The 12161-nt window shown below is 39.9% G+C and overlaps 2 protein-coding genes across 3 annotated transcripts; one reads left to right on the plus strand and one right to left on the minus strand.

The window, feature by feature from the left end:
- Positions 1–1352: 1352 nt before the first annotated feature.
- LOC5507481 lies at positions 1353–8659 on the minus strand. Of its 2 annotated transcripts, none has more exons than XM_001628045.2 (3): positions 8508–8659; positions 6045–6317; positions 1353–4498 (listed from the first exon to the last, which is right to left on the minus strand). In XM_001628045.2, exons 2-3 carry the CDS (start codon positions 6299–6301, stop codon positions 1846–1848), a joined length of 2910 nt encoding a protein of 969 aa, XP_001628095.2. In that variant the 5' UTR covers positions 6302–6317; positions 8508–8659; the 3' UTR covers positions 1353–1845. The 2 variants fall into 2 exon arrangements, with proteins under 2 accessions (XP_001628095.2, XP_032231995.1); XM_032376104.2 differs by lacking the exon at positions 8508–8659 and adding an exon at positions 6620–6705.
- Positions 8660–8720: 61 nt separating this feature from the next.
- Positions 8721–12157, plus strand: LOC5507480 (Fanconi anemia core complex-associated protein 100). The gene is made up of 3 exons (XM_001628056.3): positions 8721–8918; positions 9621–9751; positions 10294–12157. The coding sequence occupies exons 1-3, from the start codon at positions 8727–8729 to the stop codon at positions 12038–12040; spliced, it is 2070 nt and encodes a 689-aa protein (XP_001628106.2). The 5' UTR covers positions 8721–8726; the 3' UTR covers positions 12041–12157.
- The last annotated feature ends 4 nt before the right edge of the window (positions 12158–12161 follow it).

The raw sequence follows: 12161 nt of genomic DNA on the forward strand, positions 1-12161 counted from the left end.
AGGCCTTTAAAATTTAAACTTGCTAAACATTTGGCTGGTCCATTATTTAGATATGATTACAGATACAACACATACATACAGTAGGATATCTCTTTAGCAAAATGGCTAAGTATTCAGTCACACTTTGGTATTATGAATCCTACTACTGATTTAAGCAACTTGGAAAAAAAAAGAACCTAATAAGAACCTATTTTGCCTTGTTTATTAGCAAGTATCCCAAAATATATGAACCTGTTTTGCCAAACTTGAAAAAAAAACCAGGTTCTTACACGTGGGTTTTCACTGTATATTTATTTACACTAAGGAAATAATAATCCTCCCCTGCATAAGCAGTGAACCTTTGTTTGTTCAAAAGGCACTTTCAGATACGAGGACGACGACTTTATAGCGGTAGAAAACAATGGAATTAGTTAAAGGCCACACGTTGAAGAGGGTCCTGTCTGATAGGTTTCACCGTTTCCCGCCAAACCACGTGAAAATTCAAGTTTTACAGTCTAGCAAAAACGTGGAAGCTTGAAGTATAGACTGGTTTAGCTTTGTTTGCTGTGTAGAAATAAAGTCTTTGTATGTTCATTGAAACTAGTTTTAAACTTATCATCTAATGCAAGTGTTCTTCTCGACCACACCGTCCTAGCTGTCACCGTTGTCTCATCTTAAAGACCCTAATACTCTCCCGCCAGGTTTTGGCGGGAAAATCTGAAACGTATTTTCCTAAATCCGTTAAAATTCAGAGACGGCAATACCACAAAATATTGGAGGATTGTTTTCTATTGCAGTGCTACCCACAATGAAGCGAAGAATAATTTAAAGTCGAGAATTGTATGCGAAAAAAGAAAATATCGTTTTGTTGTAGGTTTTAAAAACAGCGCGCGCTCGTAAGAATGTCGCCATTCTTGATTGCGAATGCAGCGCGCGCGCACAATGCAAAAACAATTCTAAGACTTAAAAATATCTGCAAAATTTTTCAGATTTGTTTCTTGAAGTTAAATAATCATTTGCCTACCAGGTTGGGATATAAAGATGACGGTAAAAATTGTAACCACACAACGTTCTTCAGCAATAACTAAGTAGACATGAAGACGGGAACCGGTTTAGCGCGCGCATATGTTTTCTCATGTAATTTGGTTGACATCTCGATCTACGTCACAAATGACTGAAACCGGGCCTTTCAGTTCACGGCCTTTTTTCGGAAAGTTGACCAAAATACCTCATTAATACAGATTTGAGTTATTCGCGCGAACGCGTGTTTTATAGGGTCCATACGAACCACATACCGTTTGGAATATGAAAATATAAAGAATTGACAAAGTCTATCAACTCTGAAAGGTTATATGGACTTTAAACATTATAGATGGATTTTTATAGATAAATTTATTGTTAAGAATGACTGAATTCAAAGCTTACAACAAAGCGTGCTTATTTGGATACATGCTAGAATGCATGGTAGTCTGCTTCAGGCTACGGCAACACTGAGTTCTTGTGCTCTCGGCTTTATAGCGGGTAGAGTTTATTCAAAAACAGAATAGGCACCATCAGTTGCAAAACAAGTGGGGAGCTTGATTTGAAAGGCCTGTAAAAAGGATTATGGGATTGTTTGGCTAGATAGAGCAAAGCCAAGATGTCTACCTCTCCAGCAAGACGGTCTCACAATCAGGGTCTTCAATTAGGACAAATTCGTTCAAGCAATCGAACAGGAAAATCGATATTCATGGCATCATTATACGGGTGACATCATTGGTTGCTCGCGGACGGTTCCGCAAGCCTAATGAAGCTCGCAATGCTTGAGCCGCGCCACCGATGCTAAGGCAGATGTTGGCGAGTCGCTTTAAGCTCGAGATTGCGACGTCATAACTCTCTCGTGTGCTTTTCAGTAACCGTCCCACATGGCTTGTGCAGAGATTGCCCTAGAGGAGTGGGAAACGAGCCCGCGAGACACGTGGCTGCGGTTGATATTCGTGGTGGGACAACGGGTAAAAGTGCAGGGACCTCGCTACCACTGAACACAAATTCCGGCCTAGGTAACCTAGGTAACTGCCACGGCGTGTTACTCCCACATGGAACAGGTTCGGAAAGCACATTTGACAACAGACCTGGGCCTTCGGGGACTCTTATGGTTGAATCCGTAGGAATCGGAACTAGAAAGTTTGCCGGGCTTGTAAGGTTCGCAGGGTTTGTAAGGTTCGCAGGGCTTGTAAGGCTCGCAGGGTTTGTAAGATATACGGGCTGCAAAGTCTGGGCAATTAGACGGTCACTAAGGTTATTTGTTTTGCTTACAATTTTACTTGAGGTCACATGGCTTGTGCTTTTGGGATCTGGGTGATAGGGTGCTGTAGAGGTTCTATGGACATTTCTCGCATTCTCAGAAGCAAACGAAGTCAAGGCCAGTGGAAACGCGCATTCTGCCCAAAGATTTCTTTCCTGCTCCATGGGAAATCTTGATCCCATCTTGCCTGGCCCTTCCCGGTTCTCACATACAGCATCTCCATTTGATTCCTTGTAACACCCTCCGACACGAAACTCCAGATCATGGCTATTAAGTGACCTCATCATTGGGCCAAGCTGACTTGACGACCTAGGGCACTCGTTAACCTCATAGCTTAACCCCTCATTTACTCCCTCAATGCTGGATGCGCTCTTTGGATTGTTATTGCTATTTGCTGCTGGGATGCTAAAGCTATCGACTACACTAACTCCCATACTTGAACCTCCACGGATATTATCATTTACATGCGAACCAACACTGAATGCCCCACCAATACTAGGCCACACCTGTGCAGGGTTTTGTGCTCCACCCAAACTCAGGTGATCTTCGCGAGTAACCAATTCATGGACGTTATTTATACCAGTCAAGTATATACTGCAATTATTACTTTCAGGCAAAGAAGTGACTACCAGACCCTTCCCAAATACATCTTCTTTTGGCTGACTACAGCTTAAACTTTTTTTAGTTACTCTATCGTTTTGCTGGAAGGTTGAATCAGCTGTTTCTCGTTCGAGGGAGCTACAGTTTATTTCGGCAAGATGGCTAACGCCACTTCTCGGATGCACATCAATACATCTGCGGGAGGCTTCTGTAGCATCGACTGGACTTTCAATTTCTTGATGAGGGTAAGATGGACTGCCATCTAGGGGGGATCTCTGATTATTGTAGAGCCCCGATAAAGAAAGCGTCGCAAACTGGAGCAAAGTGGAGCCCGTAACAGGTGGGAGGTCAGCCAAAGAGAAGCCTCTATTTTCAGGACCAGCATAGCAAACTCTCCCAGTAACGGTATTAAGATGTGACGGGCTAGTTCTTATTTCGTCTCTGGGTTCTATTACCTTATAAGTAGCGGATATCGGAGATGTATCATCATTATAAGTAGATGAGCTCAAATATGAAACCGGTACCAGAGTAGAATTGATTCTATCAGTGCCGCATGTAGGGTCTCCAGCCCTTTGCGCTATGACTTCGCTCACTCTTTCCTCGTTTTGATTGTGTGAGCCGAGAGAACCACATGAAAGCACATCTACATTACTATCGTGATCACTGATTGTATTATCATTGTTCAAGTTAATAGCTTCGCCATACTGATTAGGGTTTATCTGTCTATAAGTACGAGAAGGACCACACTGAGCACCCGGGCTTGTGAATTGTGCAGCGCAAGCTACAGACGGAGAGGAGCCTGGACCAACGTTATAAGACTCGGGCATATTTGGGCATAAATTGACTATGTATCGAGAATTCATTTGGCAATCACGTCCACTGTAAGGGTAGGAAGACGACAAAAACTCTCGGTTTTCTGACAAAGCAACTCTCTCTGTACTTATATTCTCACCACTAGGCACACACGCAGTCACTGTTGAAGTGCTAGCTGGCCTAAAAAAATCGAACGCTATTCTTCGATTGTCGGATGTAATACGGTCTGATACACTGAAAGATGATACATGGTGATTCGGTGAAGTATTTAGTACAGCAGTTTCGGGGCTAATACCAGCACTCTCTTTGTTGTAGACATTTTCAACACCTTTTTGGTCATCCGTTGTCACATCAGTCCTTATCGATCTGCAATGGTCTTCATCTTCCAATTGCTGCGTTATAGTATTTGTCATGGGCGACGTCTCTGTGTATGTGTTGTGTGACACCACCGATCCTGTACTACTTATTACGACAGTCTCAGTAGTAGTCACACAATCTCCATCACTTGTGATCCCTTGAGTTCGTAATACATGCACCTTTGAGTGCGACTTGAGCCCTTGGTGTGTTGAGAAGGCTTTGGAGCAGCCATCGTTTTCACATGAGTATGGCCTCTCACCAGTATGTCTACGGGAGTGCACTTTGAGGTGATGCGACGCAGTGAATGCCTGGCCACATCCTAGCTCTCGGCACTGGTATGGCCGCTCCTTAGTGTGTATCCGCTCATGTTTGCGAAGGTCACTTTTTGTCGTAAAGATTTTCTCACAAGGTGTGAATTCACAGTTAAAGGTGGTGCCACTGTGGATTCTTTTATGTGCGTTTAGCCTGGTGACCAAGACAAAAAAAAATTATCAGGATTATAAAGAAAAAGTAATAACAATCTTCTTTACATCTACTGGTGCATTTTGTACCTTCATGTGATGGATTAGTAAGTATGAAGCAGTATTAGATATTGAAGAGGATGAGTTAAGTAAATGTACAAGTAACATAAATCTAGATATTACATTACTGCACTTGTCAATATTTAGTGAACACTCGCAGACGATTTTCAACGGCTTAATCACCTATGTACTAGCTTCTGTCATTCAACATCCTTGAGAAGCGGATCCAATGACCAGCACTAAAATGGTCTCCAATCATGCCTCCTCTTGACAAGGTGCTGACCAATCCAAAAGCACCAAATGCAATACCGTTAATTTGAATGATGGATACATTGGAGATTGTTGACGAGAGCTCTCAGAACATTACAAATCGTAGTAAAACACACTGTGGGCCAATAATGTGAAGAGCTTCCTCTCAGCTTTGCACCTCGTTATACTTTTAGCAAATGCATGGCCTGAGATCAAGCACCGATGTATCATTTGCCATAACCAAAACAAGTCAATCTAGACCCGGGATACCCATGGTTTGAGTACAGATGCACACCATCCACCGTACACATGGACTGTGTTTGTTTATGTTAACATATTGTTATTATTTTCTGTGATTTTTAATAAAGGCATGTTTCAAGTGACTTTATATACACAATAAACAGGTTCCATTGTTAATGCCATACAAGTTCTAATGTAATGAGCAGAATTGCTTGACACGCAAAGCCCAAGTATCACCACAAATACTTTGTTTCACACAGGCGTACAGCTTTTTCAACCTTGTGTTGATTTATAGCTCTTCTTCACAACATAAGATATATACTGTAGTCTGATCAGTTGCTGCGATGGAAAGGGCAGAAAGGGTATTGTTTTGTTTAAGCCCAACTAAGTGCATTATTGACTAGCCTTTTTGCTGCTAAAATATAGTAGTCATTACAACAGCTTTATAGGATTTTAATTTATTCCATGTCATTTGTTGTTGTTGCTGCTGTTTCTGAATGTCTTACTTTACCACTTCTTTTTTTTATCTATTGTATGTTGAAGTGGTACATGAATATATAAACATAGGTAAAAAGCTATACACAACTAAATTAAGACAATCTTAACATATGCCGGGCTTGAATTGCCCTCAGCATGAACACATATAGCTTACAATAAAGAATGCTTTCTGCCTTAATACTATCAAAGAATGTGTGATCACTATTGATGATGCCCCTGTGTACAATATACACATAAAGTGCGACCATTCCAGTCTTAATCTTGGTAATTTATAGAAGTTTGCAATTGAAACATCATCGAAAAAGTAATCTAATTTGCATTGCTTTGCTTCACAAGAACCACACAGGACCATTGACAGTTCATGCTGTTAAAAATGATTGCATTGGGCAATTGAGAAAAATACACACCCTCTGATATAACAATTCCAAAAACAAACATACAATATGGAATATATCATATGGGAGATATCACTACTCTAGTTCCCTCATAACACTAGCACATACCTGTAGAGTGTGGAATAAGTGCGCTCACATCCTTCTTCAGGGCAGTTATAGGGCTTTTCTCCACTGTGCATACGCACATGAATCTTGAGACTGTAGGATGATAGGAAAGACTTCTGGCAACCTCCAATGCTGCACTGGAATTCATATTGTCCAAGGTGTGTTTTCAGGTGGGTCTTGAGATTCCCGGAGGTCTTGTAGGATCGAAAGCATCCTGTATACGTGCACTCAAACTTCCTGACTTTAGGGTTGTCAGACATGCAGAGCTGTATGAGTCTATAATTAATAAAATTGGTTGAAATCAGCTGATAATGTAGCTTTGTTGTTTAAAGCGAAGAAAGCAGTTGACACCATGCTTTAAAAAGGCCCATCTGCTACCAAACAGTGGAAAATGGATTTTACGATATGCCTCGGGAGAAAATGTATCGTAGAATCGAGGTATCATTGCAAAGAAGTCCTCGATTTTACAACATAAAGGAAAATCCATTGAAAATATCATTGTAGCGTGGTCAGGTAATAATCGACTTTTACAAAATAATAAATTGTAACATGTACTCTGTGTAAGACTGTTCACTTACTCTCTTCAAGACAAGACAAACAAGATCTCCCAAGTCAAAAAATTGAGTGCATTGCGTATGGTGTCTTTTGTTTTTCTGTCTTTGTTGATAATGAGAATAATATCGTTGTATCGAGGTCAAAATTACGCTTGAGAGAACACATTTGTCGTAAAATCAATAATATTGTTGTATCCAATATCATTAGATGGAGGTAATTTCTTATACATTTCGTTTTATTTTGGCTTGGAGAAAGTATCGCCATCATAAAATCGAGGTTATCGTAAAATTCAGTATTGTGAAATCCAGGTTCCACTGCATTGAATTCTGAACAGTCAATGATATATAAAATGATTTATGACACTTCAACAGTTTAAAGGTGAAGTAAACAAGTCTGGGAACAGAAATGCTTTCATGTATTACCTTGGAATTTATTGATCATGAATATTCTTATCACTTAATGAAGATGCTGGTTCATTTGATAGTATAGGCTCCGAGGGCCATGTTTGAAATTTTGGAAGGTCTTTAAGTGTAAAAGCCAACATTATGAGCAAAGACCAAATATTTTGAAATGAATTGAGGCCCATATTTTTATGTGGCTTGCTTTAGCTTTCATTTCTATGGATACTCATTTTGACTAGTCTGTCAACCTGATTTTAAAACTTGAAAAAGTGACTCAAATAATATTTTTCACAAGCCAAAAACAACGTGCCAAATCTATTTGAAGTCCCAACATGGCCAACTTGGCACAAAATTGGTTTAGGCATAACGTTCAAAGCCTATTGTTGGACTATAAATAGGTGACTTTCAAAATAAGTTTGTTTTTTTTGCCTGAGCAGGTGCGAATGTGCCGCCAAAAAAATCCACGTGACTTCAAGAAGAGCAAGTAAGGGACCGATTGTTATCGGTCGCTTAGCAGGGGGGTAAAATTTTAGAAATGCAGTTTTTTAGGGGGGTGTTTTTTTCATTTCCATAGCCAGAGGAGGGGGGGTAATTTTTTTATCTTGTTCCCCGTAAGATACCGATCGTGCGATCTACCTTATTACACAAAATTTTTCGCGATGTCAAAATTTCGACATTTTGCGATAATTCGGGACACTTTATTTTCGCGATTTTCCTATTTTCGTAAAAACCCGATCACTTTATTTTCGCGATTTTGGGATAATGAAATCAAGCAAAACAAATGGAGTTAAAATGTGCTGTAATCATCAAAACTGACACAATTTGCAACAAAAAGATGCATTGGCTAAATTTATTTTCATAAAAATCTATAAATCTATAAATATAAATATAAGTCCAACTCATATATATACCCTTACTTTATGTACATAAGGTGTACATAAGGTGTACTCCCTTAATTTTTGCGCATCCTAATTTTCGCGACACTCAATTTTCGCGTCACTTTATTTTCACGAATCTTTTAAAATCGCGAAAAGTGTAATAAGGTATGAGCAATTGAATTGAAATTTGAAGATTTCTCAGCAGGTTTTTAATTATGAAGGAAAACAAGAAGTGTTAATTTCTCTTTAAGCAGTGCGATGTTCCACTGACCCAAAAATATGAGGGGGGGGGGGGGGAAATTTTTAAGACGTCATGATTTCTGGGGGGTCTAAATTTTATTATTACATTTTTCGGAAGGGGGGGGGGGGGAAATTTCAATCTTGGATTTATTAAAAAAAAACACCACCCCTCCGCAAATAACGATCGGCCCTTACCAATGCTGGTATGTACATATCATTGGTTTGCTCGTTTTTAGTGAAAAATTAAAAACGTTACTGCCTTACAATTAACCTAAATTAACCGAAATAACTCATCTCAATTACTTTGTCTATTTTGTAATTTCTTTAATTTAAGATAATAAAAAATAATAATAATTTACAGTAGGTAACATAGTACATGTAGTTTGTCTTACCCTTTGGCCTTGGCACAAATGTTTCTTCAACCGCTCCAGAGAAAGCGAACGACGATTTGACAGAAATAAGGTTATACGCTCGGTTGATAATATGAAACACACTTTATATCATGTAATTCGCCATCTTGAGACATTCTTATAATAATGCCTCGCCTTCAGGTACGACCGTGAGGGGACAGGTACCACAAAATTGTACCGGAAGTAAAGCTACCATTTCCCATGATTCTTATGAGCTGTGCTGTCATGGCGGACGAAGAGGAACTTTCTATGAAATGTCTCCATTTATTTGCGCCTCCTCGGTTATCTTGCAAACCTAAGATTAAGGAGTTTCCATTAAGGAAAGATAAGACCGGACTACTGTTGACAACAGGAAACGAGGTTTTATATTTCATCGAAAAGGGGAAAATTGTGGTGAGTTAAAAAAAAATTCCTCCTTGCTTGTTTGTTCTTTTGCTAGTTTAAATTATTTTTTGTATGGCCGTAGCAGAAGGTCGGGCACTGGTGGCATGTGCCATAAAAAATATTTAAAAAAATTATAAGGAAATGACCAGTAGGGGTGTGCCCCAAAATGTCTTCTGAATGTTTCCGTATTGTGCCCCACCGACAGAGCAAAAAAATGGCATGAAATTTTCCAATTCTCAATATGTAAGCTAATGATTCCGCATACAAGGAGTTCCCCTGACCAAAAGCTTAATTCCAAATTTCAAAGAAATTTAAAAGATATGAAATTTAGATAAGCGAGCAAAGTTGGCTTAATTTCTGATCAGAGCCCGACTTCTCCCTAAAACAAGGAGAATTCATACTTTGGAAATTTGAAAATTGCACTTTTAAGCCTCATATCTAGAAGACGAATCCATTAGGAAAAAACACTTTTTGATATGTTGGTTAACATAACATAAAAAACCTCTATGCAAAAATTCAAGCTTACCGAAGTTAACAAGACCTTATGTTGGGAAAACTTGCCATTTTTTGGCTCTGTTGCCCCCCTTCCCCCCCCCCTAATAATTTCCTCTCAAGGCCTGCCATAGCTGCTCAGCATCCTGTTTTCATAGGATACTCATTTTCAATGAATTTTAATCTAGATGTGGTTGCTTATATTCTCTTCGTACACAGAACACATACTGTTTTCCATCACGAATTACCAGTTTTGAGCTTGGTATCCACTCCTCTAATATACAAGTGGTGGTGGTAACTGAAGAAGGGAAGATCTGGTCCCTTGGTGTAGCAAGACACAAGGCAAAAAGGTTAGAGACTGTTTGTTGGTTCCTGGTCCTTTGAATGACAGTTCTACACCTGTTTTAAGTAGAGTCCAGGTGCGTACCCAGGATTGGCTGAAGGGGGTTCACAGTCAATATATCATATGGAAAAAGCATAGTATTTGAAGATTCCTTAATAAGAAATGACCCACTTTTTGGCTGCCAAGTGGGGAGGGGGGGTGGGCGCCCACCCTTCGCACCCCTGTGTACGTGCCTGGAGTCCTACTGTTGGATATTACACACCCATGCTTCATGGGTGCATGGGTATGAAAGAAAAGAGCAAAGCATTTAAACTGATCCCTTTGGTTTTAAATACCTCTCTTAAAAATAGGTCATAAGCAGCAACTGGTAAAATGTTGAGCCTTAAGTTTTTTTAGTTAAAGAGGTTTCTCCCACCGTTCCTTTACTTATTATTTATGTACCTTGATTTAGCCATAATGGATGTATGTTGATGTGGGTTACATTCTCAGAATGTTTTTTTTTTTTTCATATTTTTTTACTCTATTTTAATGATACAATTTCATTTTCAGACCCAAGGAAATTGACATTCATGAGGGGACCAGTAACCAAGGAATCTTTTCTGATCTTCTTGCTAGTTCACCACCAGTGAAAAACAATGGTGGCATATCTACCTCTATACCTGTCACAATGATTAGCCAATCACAAGCTGTCATATATGAGCCTCATGCACTTAGAGCTATCCAAATTGAGGACAAACTGGTCATCTGCGGGGGACATGGTACTGAGTATTTCTATTCTGTGTACACAGCCCTCGAAAATGGCCATGACTCACAATGCTACCAAACTCAACCCTTAAGGCGTCAAACTTTTTATGACTCAACATGTGTGAACAACTTAATGGGAAATGATAAGCTCCTTAGTCTGGCCGTTCTTGGTATGAAGACTGGAGACACAAGAAAGGCCGACCCCTGCTATGTTCTTGAAAAAGGTCTGTTCACTCAATTATTTGGAAGAGATGCAATACTAACTAATGCAAATGTCCTGCTTGTTGGCCTCCCAAGTGGCCAGGTCATGTACCAGAACATACACTGCACCATCGCTAAAGCTCCTGCCCTATTATTTCATCTTGAGCAAGCAGTCGTTTCAATACATTGTGCATGTCTACCTACCTCCCTTCAAGGCCTAAGGGATGGAAACAAAGAGTCTTATCACCATGGAAACAAGGAATCTACAAGCGATCATAGAAGCACCAGTGACAAACTGCAACCAGAGGAATTTAATGCAATTGTAATGGTTGGAAGTTGTGGTAAACTGGTTATCTGTCATAGGGTGGGACCTGGTGGTTCAGGTAATGATTTCCAGGAATATAATCTGCCTGGCCCTGTCGTATGCACTTGGTTATATGCTAACATTCTGGTTCATTCCACTGGTCAGGATATGTTTGTAACAAAGCTTGGACTCACACAACCAGAAGGGCCTCATAAGTTTGTGGAATCACTGTGTCCTGTCCATTTGCCAATACCCTGGATATCTACCTTATGCTGTGTTCCCAGCATCCATGGCTCCCTTTGGTGCTATTGCCTTACCAATAAAGGGAAGCTGTTAGAGTTCAATCCTCCTGATTTAGAGAGCACACATAACATAAGGGTGTCACCTGTTGTGGTTGGGGAAAGACTTAAAAAAGTCCTGACTGCAATAGAGAAGACAGTAATTGATGTGAATAGGAAAAAGGAGGAAATTACAAAATCAGAAAGCATTCTAAAGGAGCTTAATACAGCCGCCACTCTTGCATGTGAGCTCCACAACCCAGGTAGAAGGTCCCCTATTACTTGGTCTGTGACTCTTGCTCTTAATTCAGCAAACTGTGGCAGGCTACCACAAGTATTCCTTCATTGTAAAATCACCAACAACAGCTGTCTAACATTGACGTCCAACTGGTCTCTATTGGTTACCATAAAAGAGTCTGCTCTTTGGCCAAATGTTGGACAAAATACTACGCACAGTACCCCTCTAGGGGACTTCAAGGCCAGGTCATCAAGAGAACTGCAGTTACCTTTTGACTCTGGTATTGCTCCTGTATCTATGGTAACCATTGAAGCAAGCATGCACTTTAATGTTAAACAAGTGCTGTTAGAATCATCAATTTCCAGAACTGTTGGGGGTAATGATAGAAGTGTTTTGATTCTCCTTGGGGTTAACAGATTCACTCCAGAGGACTTTGCTCGGCTTTGTAAACCTAGAGAGGTAGTGAATAATATGACAGCTGTACAGGAGCTTCAGCAAACACTGAAAGAACTTAGCAGAGTAGTTAAATGATTTTTTTAAAATTCAGGATCTTCCGTTCTATTCTCAGAGAGGGTTTGCTTCCAATTCAGAATTCCTGTATTTTTCGCTCAGCCGATCAATAAATGTTAGACCATACGTTATTAAAAAGAAA

The sequence above is a fragment of the Nematostella vectensis genome, chromosome 14 (genome assembly GCF_932526225.1).
Source record: "Nematostella vectensis chromosome 14, jaNemVect1.1, whole genome shotgun sequence".
NCBI classification, from domain to species: Eukaryota; Metazoa; Cnidaria; class Anthozoa; order Actiniaria; family Edwardsiidae; genus Nematostella; species Nematostella vectensis.